The sequence below is a fragment of the Carlito syrichta genome, unplaced genomic scaffold (assembly GCF_000164805.1).
Source record: "Carlito syrichta isolate Samal-C Ts95f unplaced genomic scaffold, Tarsius_syrichta-2.0.1 Scaffold301904, whole genome shotgun sequence".
Lineage (NCBI taxonomy): Eukaryota > Metazoa > Chordata > Mammalia > Primates > Tarsiidae > Carlito > Carlito syrichta.
In genome coordinates, this window is record NW_007246000.1 from 311,218 (window position 1) to 327,362 (window position 16,145).

Consider the following 16,145-nt stretch of genomic DNA (forward strand, 5'->3'; position numbering starts at 1 on the left):
TGGACTGGACAAAGGAAATATGGTACATATATACTGTGGAATACTCCCCAGCCATAAAAGAGAGCAAAATAATGTCCTTTGCACCAACATGGATGTCGCTAGAGAATCATCATCCTGAGGGAGTTATCACAGAAGCAAAAAATTAAAAACTACATGTTCTCCCTAATAAGTAGGAGCTAAACACTAAATACACATGGGCACAAGGATGGGAACAAGACAGTGGGGCACTCCTAAAGAGGGGTGGGAGGAAGAGGGGGTTAGGGTTGAAAAACTACCTACTGGGTACCATGTCTACCACCTGGGTAATGGGTGCAATAGACACCCGGGCCTCACCACCACCATGCAGTATACCTGTGTAACAAATCTGCACTGTGCTCCTTGAATCTAAAAAAAAAAAATTTGTTCCCTTTAAAACTTATGCTGAAATTTAATTACCATTGTTACAGTATTAGGAGGTGGGACCTTCACGAACTGATTAGGCCATGAGCGTTCTGCCCTCGCTAATGGATTAATGCCATTATTGTAGGAGTGGGTTCATTACAAAAGGGTAAATTCAACCTCCTCTCACTCTCTTTGGCCCTTCTACCATGGGATAAAATAGCAAGAAGGCCCTGGCCAGCTGCCGCCCCCAATCTTGGACTTCCCAGCCTCCAGTACTGTGAACCAATAAACTTCTCTTTATTATAATCTCCTAGTCTCAGGAATTCTATTACAGCAGCAGAAATGGACTAAGAAAGAAGGTAAGTGTATCTTTGTAAAAGACTACTACCAGGCAGGTAGGCAGGCCAGGGCAATGATGAGCTTGAGTGGAAATATGACTTCATTCTAACACTCTTGTCAAAGCTTAGCTTGTCTATATGGAACCCACTGGTCATAACATAACAAGTCAATGTATGGAACTAATCTAACCATTTGGTATTTTCAAGTCTCTGCACATTATGCCACCAAGGAGAAAGACAATACTGAAATATTTCTTAGGATTCTTATGCTACTGTGTGTCCACATTTATCTGATACTTTTTTTTTTTTTTGAGTTGGAGTCTCACTCTGTCGCCTAGACTGGGTGTGCTCCCAGCCACTGCAGCCTCGACCTGCTGGGCTCCAGCAATCCTTCCGCCTTAGCCTTTCAAGCAGCTGGAACTACAGGCGCGCGCTACCACGCCCGGCTAATTTTTTGATTTATTGTAGAGATGAGGACTCGCCAAGTTGCCCAGGTGGGTCTCGAACCCGCGGGCTCAGGCAATCCACTCACCTCAGCCTCCCAAGCCTCCCAAGGGATTATAGGCTGAGCCACCGAGCCCGGCCTATCTGATACTTAAGAGGTTCTTACACATGACAGCCAGGAAGGGCAAGTGTGAAAAAAGTGGAGAGAAATAGCATGTAAATAAACAATTATTTGTAGCACAATTCACAAGTGCAAAGATGTGGACTAAATGCCCATCAACTGATCAGTAGATAATGAAAATGTGATATATATATATACATATATATGTATGTATATATATATATATATATATATATATATATATATATATCACACACATACACACACACACACACACACACACACACACATACACATACACTATGGAATCGTGTTCATCCATTTTTAAAAAATGAAACAATGTCTTTTGCAGTAATTTGAATGGAATTAGAGACCATTACCCTAAGTGAAGTAACACAAGAACAGAAAACCAGATGCCACATGTTCTCACTCGTCAGAGAAAACTAAGTTAAAGCATATAGAATGGCACCATAGACATTGTCGACTCAGAAAGGGGAGGGAGGGAGGGAGGAGAGGAGGGATGAAAAATCACCTCTCGGATACAATGTGCACCAGTTGGGGTGACAGATAGACCTAAGGCTCAGATATCTTCACCACTGTACAATGCATCCATGTAACCAAAAGCCACTTAAACCCCTAAAGCTATTGAAATAAAAAAATAAACAATTATAAACAAAAAATTTATTAAAATATTTGTGCTCCTTTTACTATCCTCCCTTAACTGAGCTTTGTGACAACTACTTCCTAATTCAGATAGGACTGTTTTTAGATACACACATCCTCTTGGTGGGCCTTCCTAAGACTTCCTTGTAATTTTAGAAGGCTGTTGAGGAAAATCAATTCTGAGAAACAGACCGTACCTTATCCAATGCATACATAGCAAATACAGGCCCATCATGAGCCTTCACTGTCTTCAGTAGTAGAGTGTCTTTCCAGATAAAAATATCTCCAGTCGCTGCTCCAGAGAACACAAGATCTTCCATTCGCCCATAAGAAACACACATCATTGTTTCCAATTTCCCAACACTTCCAAAAGCTCCTCTTTTAGAGGTGAAGCCTCCACCTGGAATGGGCCAAGTGCGGTTATTACTCAAAAAAGACACTTCCTGTGAGCATGCAGAATAACTACCTTCCATGAAAAACCTGGTGTGTCTTCACTGCGTGTATATATAAAGATGTATAAAAGTGGCAGAGAACATTACAAACACAAATATTATAAAAGAGTTTCTCATTCACCCATTCATTAATTCAGTGTTTACAGAATCCCTACTTTGTGGCAGGCACAGCGTTCACTGCTTGAATGTGAAGATGAAAAGAGAGAGTTTTTGGCTTCAAGGAACTTTGGGCCTGGCTGGAGAGAGGACTCAATATGCATTGCAATCCAAGACATGAGTCTAACCAAGGCTCAGCACAAGTTCTGTGCCAGCCATAGGAAGGAGGGGCTAAGTGCCTAGGGGAACGAGGACAGTCTTTATGAATGCTGACCAAAAAGAATAAAACTACAGACTGTAAATGGAAAATATAAGCATATTATATATGTTCTGCATCAGTATTTATCACTGCAATTTTGGGGTGAGAAAATAGAATTGTTGTGTAGAAGAAGGTAGTATATGGCAACTAGCAATTGGATTTGTCCCCTAGACTAATTCACATTTCCCCGCACTCCCTGACAATTGCTGAGACACTCAGCTTCATTCAGACAACTAGACACAGACTGACTCACCAGACATACTGGTAGCATCATCCTTTCTTTAAGAGCAAAAAGTATTGCAACAGTACCTTATCCATGTTTTGTATATTATAAGATTGGGTTTGATATCAAAGCTGACACTAAAAATTCAGAAATAATTTAATAAGAAGTCTGGTTTATTAGTAAGAAGACTAAGATATCAGCCGGGTGCAGAGGCTCACGTCTATAATCCCAGCACTTTGGGAAGCTGCCAAGGTGAGAAGATTGCCTGAGCCCATGGGTTTGATACCAGCCTGGGCAACTTGGTGAGAACTCATCTCTACAATCAAGAAAAATTAGCCAGGTATGGTGGCACAAGCCTGTAGTTCCAGCTACTCAGAAGGCTGAGGTGGAAGGATGCCTGAGCACAGCAGGTCAAGGCTGCAGTGGCTATGAGTGTGCCACTGCACTCCAGCCTGGGCGACAGAGTGAGACTCCAACTCAAAAAAAAAAGAAGATATCCGTCTATGTTTTGTCATGCTTATTTACTCATCATCATCATCAACTGTATAATCCACAAATATTTATTTTGATCCCCTATTGTGTGAAGGTTTGCATTCAGCGATTGATAAAAAAGGAACTCTCAAAATATAAAACAGTTTATTCACTCATCCAAAGCAATAATTTTATTTTTTGCTCAGTAGTCCAACATAATTACTGCTTTCAGAAAAGACAACTAAATATAAAAATGATTATTTTCTCAGCAGAACATTTTCCAAAGCTTTCTAGGTATTGATGAATATGCATAGCATCATACAGAGTGTTCTAAGCTTCACAGCTTAAATGTTTAGCAGTCCTAAGTGAATTTGGGAGATCCTATTTTTTAGGCACATTTTTATCTTAGATTGCAGAGACAAGCCAGGTAGCAGCAATGGTTTGTTTCTGTTTTTTCAGCTGGGGTGAAGCTCTCGATCACATAAATAACCAACCCAAAAGACAGTACCTGCTTGTTGCCAGAATTTGATGTGCTTTATCCCAACTGTAACCAGTTTGTCAACATGGTGTGGGTTACACTTTACCACAAATATCTTATCTTTATGTCCTCTGAAAGAGACAAATAGGAAACAAAATTTTGGTTTGGAGGGAAGCACTGATATAGCACGCAATTTGTCTAACTTTTTCATTAAGCACATCTAACAGGACAACTAAATTAGAATACAGTTTAAAATACACACAGTAATGAGCTTTGACTTTCCTTTGCATATTTGAACCCTCTCTTCTTTCCCTAATATTGCTACCAAAGTCTACTTACTTGTACTTAAAACAAATGAATGAAATATTTAAAACATATCATAATATCTCCATAAGGTAAAATTAATGCCACCACCATAGGATTCCAAGTAGTTCTGGGGATATGGAGATCTTTTGCAGGAGAAAAGAGAAGACACTGCAATAGTATTAATGAGAAACTTCAAATGTACCATGCTTGTTCTGAAAGACATCACATCAGGTTAAATGGATTTTCAGCTAGAAACATATTCAAATTGAAGCCCCTGGCCTACAGCTATGGAGAGAGAAAGGATGTCATCTACTGATTCAAGGCACTTTAAGATGCTGCACATTCAAACATGTGGGTTTTTAATCCAAGGAGCAAAAGGGCAAATATAAAAGTAAGGACTTATTATAGATTTGGACCATAGACCTGGCATTTCACACTGTCAAGGAAATTTCTATTTTAGAATACAGAGTCATCACATTCGAATCTAAGGTTTTCCTGGCCTTCAAGGACTAAATGATGGTCTTCCCTGGCATATTAGGACATAGTTTCATTATGTAAAAGAAAAGCAATAAACAAAAAGAGCAAGACTGATCAATCTCCTGTATGGACATAAATTTTAAAAATCGTAAATACTAGCAAATAGAATATAAAAGCATATTAAAAAATAATACATTAGGACCAAATGCAAAGGTGGTTCAATATTTAGGAATCAAATAATACAATTTGTCATATTAACAGATGTAAGAAGAAAAAGCATACTATCGTTTTCATTGATGTTAAAAGGTATTTGACAAAAATCTAATACTCAGAATTTTAAAAAACACTCAATTATTACCCAATAAAGTAGGACTTAAAGGGTGCTTCAGACCTGTCCCTGAGACATTTATATTTCCCTGCACTCTCTGTCATTGAGAAAGCCAGATTTATTCAAGACAATTGACTCTCTAGATATGCTATATGCCATTATCCTTTCTTTAAAGACAGACCACGCTGGAATAGCAGTTTATTCATGGTGTGTGTGTGTGTGTGTGTGTGTGTGTGTGTGTACTCAAAAGATTCTTCCTTAGTGGCATTCCTAATAGTCAGGACAAGACTATTACCACTATGACCACCATTTCACATTGTATTGAACATATTAACTAATGCAGTTAGACAAGATTTAAAAAATTAAAGGCAGAATAGCTGGAATGGAAGAGGTAAAATTTAATTATATCATTCTATCTGCAGATGATATAATTAAATGTCCAAAAAATGCAAAAGAAAATAATTTAAAAATGACTATAAACAAGATACTTTAGTAAAGTTACAATATATAAAATTCAACAGAGAATAAATAACCCTTATATATACAATAATCAGTTGAAAAATATGCAAGGACTCTATTATAAATAGTAAAAATGTGCAATATATATAAGTGATGAGAGAAAAGAGATCCATATCTGTAAGATAAAAAGGTAGACATTAAAAATGGAACCATATCTCATGCTCTTAGACAGGAAAACTCAACCCAAAGATATGAATTCTCCTTTATAAATTCAACTTAATTTCAATAAAACTACCATTGTGTGTGTAATTTTTAATCTGGAGTTAGCATCTTGATTTTTAAAGCTCTCATGGAAAAATAACCAGCCGGAATAGTCAGGAAAACTGAAACAGAAGAGCAAAGTGGTCTTAGAGATATTAAGAGATCTCTAAGAAAAGTAGGTCTTAGAGATATTAAAACAGTGTGGCACCTGTGTACGAGTTGACTGACAAACCAATGGGAAAATAGAAAACCTAGGAATAGACCAAATGAATGCAAGAATGTAGATAAAGTCTCAAATTAGTAAGATAAAATATGAACTTTTAAAATAAATGGTGTTTGACACTATGGCAGGCTAGGCTGTGGGCTGATAGGAACCCTTATTAATTACTGGTGGGAAAGCAAAATGGTGCGGCTACTTTGAAATACAGTTTGGCAGTTTCTTACAAAACATACACTTCCCATACAACCCAGCAATTGCATTCCTTGGTATTTACCTACATGAGTTGAAAACTTATGTTTATAAAAGATTTATTCATAATTGCCAAAACTTGGAAGTAACCCATATGCCCTTCAGCAGGAGAATGAATAAATAAACGGTGGTACATCCAGACAATGAAGTATTATTCAGCACTAAAATAAATGAAATACCAAGTCATGGAAATGCATGGTAGAGATTTAAAGGTATATTACTAAGTAAAAGAAGCCAATTTGAAAAGACTACATACTATATAATTCCAAGCATATGACATTTTGGAAAAGGCAAAACTACAAAGATAGTAAAAAAAAATTAGTGGGTACCACAGTGTGTGGGGGAGAGAGAGACGAAGGAATGAACAGGTAGAACACAAATAGATGGAATACAAAATGAATAGGTAGAACCAACCCAATCTGGTTCAACTTTGTGTAATAAAATAGTTGTTTTTCAGTTACCATAAACCGCAGGATGCAAGTTATGCAATCTGATCATGCCCAGATGAACCAAGTGTACATTCACGGGTGGAACCTAAGTGCTCAGACCAAGAAGCGGGGTCTAAATTAAGAAACAGACACCTCACGGCATGCTTGATTCATGATCCAAACATCTTGAGCCATGGCATGATCCAGTCCTGTCATGCTTCCCTGCAACATCTTATTGCAAGATCCAGTCAGATAACACCTCATCATCCTTGGCCTATAAAACCTGTTTCAGCCCCCTAGCTCAAGGGACAGATTTGAGTATTACCTCCTGTTTCCTTGCCAGTCGATTCACAATAAAGCCTTTCTTCTCTCAAAAGCTGGTGCCACAGAATCAGCTTCTGTGTTGGTCAGTGAGCTCATTGCTATATACATTTGCAAATATACATTTGTCAAAACTCATAGAATGTACAACACCAAAACTGAACCCTGATGTATTAACTGTGGACTCTGGGTGATAATGATGTGTCAAGATGGTTCATCAATTGTTGCAAATGTACCATTCTGGTGCAGGATGGTGATAGAGGGGGAGATAGGAGATACACAGGAACTCGTTGTAATTCCTGCTCAATTTTGCTGTGATCCTAAAACTGCTCTAAAAAATAAAATCTGTTTAAAAAGGGAAAAAATAACTGGTGTTTGGAATACCTTGAATGCCATAAGGAAGTATAAAGTTGGATCTGTTCCTCATAATAGGTGTTAGGATAGAATTTAAATGATTTAGAGATCCAAATTAAATGAAATCATAGAAAATTAAAAGAAATTATAGGTGATTTCTTTTTAACTTGGAATGGATGATATTTTTCTAATTATGACTCAAAATCTTGAAGCAGTAAAAGATTGATAAATTTGACCACATCAAAATAAAAATCTTTTGCCTAATGAAAAATACCATAGCAAACTCAAAAGTTAAATGACAAACTGGGAAAAAAATCTAGCAAGTTATAGACAAAGGATAAATAACACTAATATTTAAAAAACAACTTCCTGTGGGAATTGTACTTCAGAAAAACCAAATGGTTGATGGGGGAAGAGAATGAACGATAGAATTAGAAAATTAACACTTTCAACCCTCAATTAAGTAACCGATTTAGCCCACAGTTGTCAATGGATACTACAACCTGGGTAACATGTTGATGACAAGCTGTATAAAAAAAGGATCAGGCTAGTACTACCAAAACCAACCAATTGATCTGTATGACTAAAAGCAGGAAAACTAGACATTTTGGGAGTGGTGCTGGAAAGTGGTCCACCTTGAGGGGAAGGAATTCTATCATTGGCTTGTTTTGCCAGTTAATGGGAATCATAAAAAACAGTCTGGTTTTTAGTTTAGTTTATTATTATTTTTAAATTCTCTACAAATAATACATCCTTCTCACTTCCAGCTGGGGAGGACCAATCCCATTGCCACCACTCTCTGGTATGCCACTGATTTTCTCTCTTATGATGTAATGTGACAGGAAGTATTCATGCCTAAAAAATGGAACATGGGAGAAAATATTTGCAAATCATATATCTGATAAGGGACTTGTCTTCAGAATATATTAAAAACTCAACAATAAAAAGCTAAATAACCCTATTAAAAATGGGCAGTGTGTCTATAAATCGACATGTCTACAAAGAAAATATACAAATGCCTAGTCAGCACATGAAAAAATGCTCAATATCATTAGCTATTAGGAAAATGAAAATCAAAACCATAGTGAGACACACTTCATATCCATTACAATGGCAATAATGGAAATGGCAGGCAATAACAAGTGTTGGTGAGGATGTACAGAAACTGGAACCCTCATATATTGCTGGTGGGAATAGAAATGGTGCAGTCACTTTGAAAAACATTTTATCAGTGCCTCAAAATGTCAAACATAGTTATCATATGACCTAGCAATTTCACTCCTAGGTATATACCCTAGAGAAATAAAACATACATTCACTCAAAATCTTGTGTACAAAAGTTCATAGCAACATGATTCACAATAACCAAAAAGCAGAAACAACCCAAATATCCATCAATTGATGAATGAATATATAAAATGTGGTATATCCATACAATGAAATATAACTCAGCAATAAAAAGGAATGAAGTACTGATACATGATATGACATGATGAACCTTAGAAACTTAAGCTAAATGATAAAAGTCAGTCAGTCATAAAGTATCTCATATTGTATAATTCCATTTTTATGAAATATCCAAAATAAGCAAATCCATAGAGACAGACAGCAGGTTAGTACTTACAGGTATGGGGTTTTGGGGGGATGATGAATGTTCTGGAATTAGATAGTGGTGATTGCACAATTCCGTAAATAAGCTAAAAACCACTGTATTGTATATTTTAAATGGGTGATTTGTATGATATGTGAGAAAAGAAAAATAGTTCAGAGCAGTCTGCATTCTGTGAGGTATGCAAAATTTATACGGCCCAGAGAAACAAGAGTATGGAACTTTAGTCATGATCCCCTACCCCCATCCCTGATGGCAATTGTCTAAAGGCATTTTGTTCATGACTAAGCTATCTCACCCACTATCTTTATGTTCCTAAAATCTGTGATACAGCTGGGCACAATGGCTCACACCTCTAATCCTAGTACTTTGGGAGGCCAAGGTAAGAGGATTGCCTGAGCCCACGGGTTTGAGACTAGCCCGGGCAACTTGGCAAGACCTCATTTCCACAGTAAATTTTTTAAAATTAGCCAGGAGTGGTGGCGCGTGCCTGTAGTTCCAGTTACTTGGAAGGCTGAGGCGGAAGAATTACCTGAACCCAGCAGGTTGAGGCTGCAGTGGCCATAAGCATGCCACTACATTCCAGCCTGAGCAACAGAGTGAGACTCCAACTCAAACAAAAAAGTTTGTGATACAAAAAGCAATGTATAGCCAATCAATAGCTTATGATATTTTAATGTGAAAAAGGAGACACTACCTCTCCTTTTCCTTTAAAAAAAAAAACAACAACTACTTGTGCCTGGACCCAGAGGCAGTGGCTCACACCTGTAATACCGGTAATGTGTATGATATCACATGCCTGTAGATCTAGTTACTCAGGAGGCTGAGGCTGGAGGATCACTTGAGCCCAGGAGGTTGAGGCTGCATTGAGTTGTGATTGTGCCACTGCACTCCAGCCTGGGTGACAGGGTAAATAAATAAACACCCACTTGTAACTGCTGCCAATTGGAGTGTATATTCAGGGCAACGTGAATCTATGCTCCCAAGTTATAACCCTCATTCTTGACCCAAGTCAACTACTTATATTAATTTTGCCTCAGTTTTTTCCTTTGGGTCAACCTATATGAGTTATTTATCAATATGACAGTTTTAAAAAATTGAATATGCATCTAATCTAGTCTATGGATCTAACAACCATTTACAGGAAATGCAGAGGAGTACCTGAGATGATTTCATGAAAAATAAGTCAAATCCAGGATGTGAAACGTTCTATGAGTTAAAATGATCCAGTTCCTCAATGCTTCCCTGAGGCACTAAAAGGGCCACATGGAAAAACTACAAAATAAAAGAAGCATGAAAGATATAACAACCGAATGCAATACGTGGGCCTTGTTTAGGTGCTAATTTGAACAAACTAACTCTCACCCTTGAAATAATCAGAAATGCTTGATTATAAATTGGATAATAGATGAAAGAAAGAAATTACTGCTGCTTGAGTAAGTTGTGGTAATGACATGGTGGTTTGTTAAAATATGCCTTTTCAGTTAGAAAGGTCTGAAGACATACATATAGGTCAAATGACATGATGTCAAGTTTTCTTAAACATTTTCTTTAAAAAAAAAAACAGTAAAAGAAAAAATAGGGGGGAGAGATTTGTATAGTTTGTAGATGATGGGTACAGAGGGTTGGTTCATTATGTTATTCCCTCCACTTCTGTGTAATTTGGAAATTTTCCACAATAAAAAGTTTAAAGAAAAGAACAGAGCGTCTCCTGATCTGTTATGGCTACATGAATGTGGACCCTCCAGTGGGAGGCAAGGAAAGGAAATGGAATTGATTTTTGGGCTTTCTCTGTCTGTCTCTTTGAGAATCAACAGTGAAAATGGACACTAGTGCCAAAATACACCACTGGACATAGCAGAAACAATTAGGACGGGGGAGGGGGAGGTTTAGACAAAAGAAAAGACCGACTGTGCTTAATATCAAGAGGAGAAATGAGCCAGAGAACCATAAAAGACATTAAGCATGCAAAGATTTCTTGTCTGGAGGAAAATTCCCACAGATTCTGAATCATTTATCCGTACTAGAGAGGCTAGAGGCAGCCAACATGCAAATAAAGAATAAACATAATAAATTACAATAGAGATAAAATTGTTTTGTTTGCTTGTATCTATACAACACCAAATCTTTTTGAGGAAATTTTTAGTTTTTATCTAATTTCTTAGTGCCATTGTGATATTGTAACAAACATATTTGGTCATCCACCTGTTTACTGGCAGCCAACTCCCGAAATTCCTAGACTCTACAGTGATGTCATTTTGTATGCAAATGAGTTAATTGATACCTGGCAGCCTCCAGGTAGGTTTAGGATTGGGGACTGGTCATCTGAAACCAAGGCAGCCCTCCACCCCTACTTCAGGGAAGGGAGAGAGGCCAAAGATTACCGTCGATCAGCAGTGGTCAATGATTTAATCAATTGTACTTACGTAATGACGTCTCCTTAAAAACCCAAAAGGATGGAGTTTGGAGAGCTTCCTTCTGCACAGCTGCCAGAGTGGAGGTCCCTGGAGGGCAATATGCCCCAGGAGGGCATAAAAGCTCCTTGCCTTTTCCCATATGCCTTGCTCTCTGTAGTTCCTCATCTATATCCTTTGTAATATCCTTTATAATAGACTGGTAAATGAAATAAGTGTTTCCCTGAGTTTGGTGAACTGTTCTAGCAAATTAATCGACCCCCAAGGAGGGGGTCACAGGATCCTCCATTTATAGACAGTCAGTCAGAAGCACAGGTAAAATAACCTGGCGCTTGTGATTGGCATAAGGGAGCTGAGGGAGTACCAGTCTTGGGGACTGAGCCTTCAAAGTGGGATCTGACTCTATCCCCAGATAGGTAGTATCAAAATAGAAAAGAATTAGAGGACATCCGGTTGGTGTTTGCTGCAAAATTGATTGCTTGCTTGTTGGTGGGGAGAAATCCCCACACATTTGGTCACAGAAGTCTTCTGTGTTGATTCTTGTTGAGTGAATAGGAAAAGCACTTTGAGTTTTTATGTGAGTTTTTTCTACTCTCAGTCATAAAAACACCAATGTAATTTCTGTTGTGGCCAAAGTTCTAAACAGGCTAATGACAGCATGAAAATGCTGTCATCAAAATAAATAACGCTGACTGGATACCTCTGTTACTTTTCCTTTATATGTGGGAAAGTTGCCTACAGTTTGTGTGTAAAAAAACAATGCAAAGAGTTTCAGGTCCTAGACTGAGAGACTAAGATAGTAGATGACTCTGAAATGCTCTCCTAACACTGGACAATTCCTCATGCCCCGGTCACAAGTAACTCATCACATAGGGCCACATAAACCCTATCATAAAGCACAGAGGAAGAGAGAAGGAAGAAGCCTCTTCTAGAAGTCAAGGGCAACTGAATACCGGGTGGACTTGGTGTCTACATGGTCCATTCAGAACACTTTTATTTGCATAGAGGCCCAGTCCTGGGTGAGACTTTGTTCTCCATTTTTGTGACAGTAGCCCATAACAGAAATACTGAATGAATGTTTGATTTATACCCTAGCTACAAAAAGGGCTTAAATTGGCTTAAAATATCAAATAAAAAACACAGAAAAAGCCAGTTGACATAAATTAGAAGACAGTGAGATGATATGTTGGTGAATTAAAAAAAAGCCAGTAACAGAAATATGCATATCCCAAAAATGAATAAAAATACTAGAAGAACATATGAACTATAAATATAAAAATATATGCTAAAATGTTAACCATGGCAATGACTGGGTAGTAAAATTATAGATGATTTTCCTTTTCTTCTTGGTGCTTTTCTGTGCTTTCTAATTTTTCTATAATAATCATATATTATTTTAAGACAGAAAAAATGTGTTGTTGTTGTTTTTTAAGAGATACACATCTTTTTCAAAGAAAGTAAGAAAGAAAAGGTGTCAATAGGGAATGCGGGGGCTGTATCACATTCACTAAATTGTACGTAAGCGTAGGGATCTTAAACAGATCAAGCAATGAAGCTGATACAGAAAAGCCTGCTCTGAAGTTCTACGTGCCTGCTACACACGGGCCCATATTTTGACCCTAAGCTTTCTTTCTTTTTTTAAATTGTTTCCACTTTATTGTTCAAGCACAGAACTTGAGGCGAACCTGGTCCTTCAGCAACGTGCAGAGAAGAGGCTGGGGGGGGGGGCGGGGGGACACAACCTGCTTGAGAAGGGAAACTGACAGGAGAAATGTGGGAGGGGACACAGGGGGAGGTCACCATGACACCAGAAGACATCCCCAGCCACGCCATCGGGTTGAAGAAGGGAACAGAAGCGGGCACAGCAGTGGTCTCCCATGCCCCTAGCACCCACATGGAGCCACGTGTTTAGAGACAGGGCGGGAAGGATGAGGGAGGCTGCCCAAGAGCCCCTCTCCACCCTGGTTTCACATCAGACCCCATCCCAACCACTTGTACCTTCTACCACTGGAAAAAGAAGTCGAACTGAGGGAGCAAAATAAATCAACCTTTGATGAGCACGAAGCTTTCTAGTAGCAAAACTATTTCAGATTAGCATTAGAAGGACTTGTATTAGGCACCTTGATAATTGTACTTTTTGCTCAAGATTCCTCCTGTTCAAACTCTGTGACACGTTCATAATAGTCACTGTCACCGCACAGTCATGTGACCAGTACGATGTGAGTCCAGTAAGGGAGCACAGAGGCACCTGATTAACAGTCTCGTTATTCTGCCCTGACTGACACCAATGTTAGACCACGTAACTACTTCTGTGAGATTGGCCCTGGTTTTTAAACGGGCTGCTTGTATATTAGACTAAGATTTGAATAATCTTTAGGAGAAAAAAAGACTAAAAAATTCATCTGTAATGGGAGGGTAACTGAAATCACTGATGAAAATTAGCAAATGCTGGAAAATTGTTCCAGTAGGTTAGAGCAAGTCTCATGGAGATCTTGTCAGTAAGATCTCCATATGCCAATTCCAAATTTCTCTCTTTTTTGAGTTGATAAATAGGAGGATTCAAAACATTTTCACAGATGAGAGGTGACTTTGAAGAGTGCGGTGCTGCACATAGCACAGGACACCAGCAGCCGGGGAGGCCACCACAGCTGCCCAGTGTGCTCCTCCCCTGTGGGGAAATCTTGCCTCCTGGGTGATGGGCGTGGTTGCAGAACAATCACCCTGCCAGAGCAACACAGCCAGCCAGAAGCAGGCTTGTTGGTAAGCTTTGCTAGAGGCATCGCTGGCCATAATTGAGACACAGACAGAGGGATGGCACTAAGTCAGTCATTCTCTGAGAATGAATGGGGCTCTCTCAGAGCTAAAATGGCTCCTGGGAGAAAGGCAGGCACCATTCGGTGAAGTATTTCTTTATAACTTCTTTCCTGCTCCTGTTTTTTTTTTTTTTTTTTTTTTTGAGTTGGAGTCTCACTCTGTCGCCCAGACTAGAGTGCAGCGGCCGCTCCTGGCCACCGCAGCCTCGACCTGCTGGGCTCCGGCGATCCTTCCGCCTCAGCCTTCCAAGTAGCCGGAATTACAGGCATGCTACCACGCCCGGCTGATTTTTTGATTTATTGTAGAGATGAGGTCTCGCTGCCCAGGCGGGTCTTGAACCCGCGGGCTCAGGCAATCCACTCACCTCAGCCTCCCAAAGGCGCGGGATTACAGGCAGAGCCACCGAGCCTGGCTTTCTGCTCCTGTTTTTAAAGTTTCTATCTTCATAAGCACTCTAACTTAAGATCATAAGTAGAAATCTTATCTGTTTGTCTGATTGCTTATTTATATATTTATGTAAATATTTATCATTGTTAATATTATGCAAATATTTATGTAAATATTTTATTTACTTATTATTTTATTTTTTTGAGTTGGAGTCTCACTCTGTCGCCCAGACTGGAGTGCAGTGGCCACTCCCGGCCACCGCAGCCTCGACCTGCTGGGCTCCGGCGATCCTTCCTCCTCAGCTTTCCAAGTAGCCAGAATTACAGGTGCGCGCTACCACGCCCGGCTAATTTTTTGATTTATTGTAAAGATGATGTCTCGCCTGCCCAGGCAGGTCTCGAACCCGCGGGCTCAGGCAATCCACTCACCTCAGCCTCCCAAAGGCGCGGGATTACAGGCTGAGCCACCGAGCCTGGTTTACTTATTATTTTAAAATCGAGTATTCTTCCAAAGAACTTTAATAATCCTTGATCTTTCCCCTTGGAAAGAGCACTAGTTAATGTCACAATTGCAAAAATGTTCTGAGGGCAATTCTGCAGGTGTCTGGTTTTGCGGAATGTGTCACAAGGCTTGGAAGCAATTCCAAATATAAATTGTGTCATCAACATAGTGATGTTAAGTCGGTGTGTATTAATTAAATAAAAGAAGTCACACTATCCACCAAGCACATAAAATATATACTTTTTGATATTAAGAAATCTTTCTTCAGTTTCTACTAATGTTTCTGGCATACAACTGGTGAGCCACCCACAGCTTCAGAAAGATTTTTAGCAGAAAAACTGCATTCCTGTTGCTTTTGAAATGCAGATATGTGCTTTCCCTGAAATTATCTGTAAAGGTAGATGGTATGTTATCGGGAATATTAAAATAAAACTCAGTATTTTAGTCTAAGAGAAAAACAGAGTTCTGATTAGGAGCTGAATCTGAGTACTAGCAGGGCGTAGTACAACCGTGAAGAACACTAGAAAGACCAAAAGAAAAAACTACTTGGGCAGGCAGATTTGTGAGCTGCCATTTGCTGCCAAGAATTCCTTCTCAACAGCAGTCATCAGAAAAGCTTTGCTATTTTTCCTCAAACGGTCAGCCGGAGTCTTCAAGCCTCCATCTGCTCCTCCCCGAGTCTCTAGCAGTTTCTAGATCTTCATGCATTAAACCAAGTTGCCAGAAAATGTTTTTTCTATTTAATATTGTAGAGGAAAATATTAATTAAAAAAGTGAATATTGGGGTTCAAGGGCATTAGCTTCAATATTGAAAGACAGAAAGAGCCGGGCTCAGTGGCTCAGCCTGTAATCCCGCGCCTTTGGGAGGCTGAGGTGAGTGGATTGTCTGAACCCGCAGGTTCGAGACCCGCCTGGGCAGCGAGACCTCATCTCTACAATAAAAAAAAAAAAAAAATCAGCCGGGCGTGGTAGCGCATGCCTGTAATTCTGGTTACTTGGAAGGCTGAGGCGGAAGGATTGCCGGAGCCCAGCAGGTCGAGGCTGCGGTGGCCGGGAGCAGCCACTGCACTCCAGTCTGGGCGACAGAGTGA

General features: G+C 39.3%; 1 protein-coding gene across 2 annotated transcripts in view; it reads right to left on the reverse strand.

Annotated features, from left to right (window-relative positions):
* Positions 1-16,145, reverse strand: part of EML6 (echinoderm microtubule associated protein like 6) — a 304,500-nt gene that overhangs the window by 87,205 nt on the left and 201,150 nt on the right. For both annotated transcript variants that reach the window (XM_008055643.1, XM_021711181.1), the window contains exons 17-18: positions 3,957-4,057; positions 2,145-2,347 (exon numbers count right to left, since the gene is read on the reverse strand). In XM_008055643.1, coding sequence (XP_008053834.1) covers positions 2,145-2,347; positions 3,957-4,057 — 304 coding nt within the window. The remainder of the gene's footprint in view (positions 1-2,144; positions 2,348-3,956; positions 4,058-16,145) is intronic.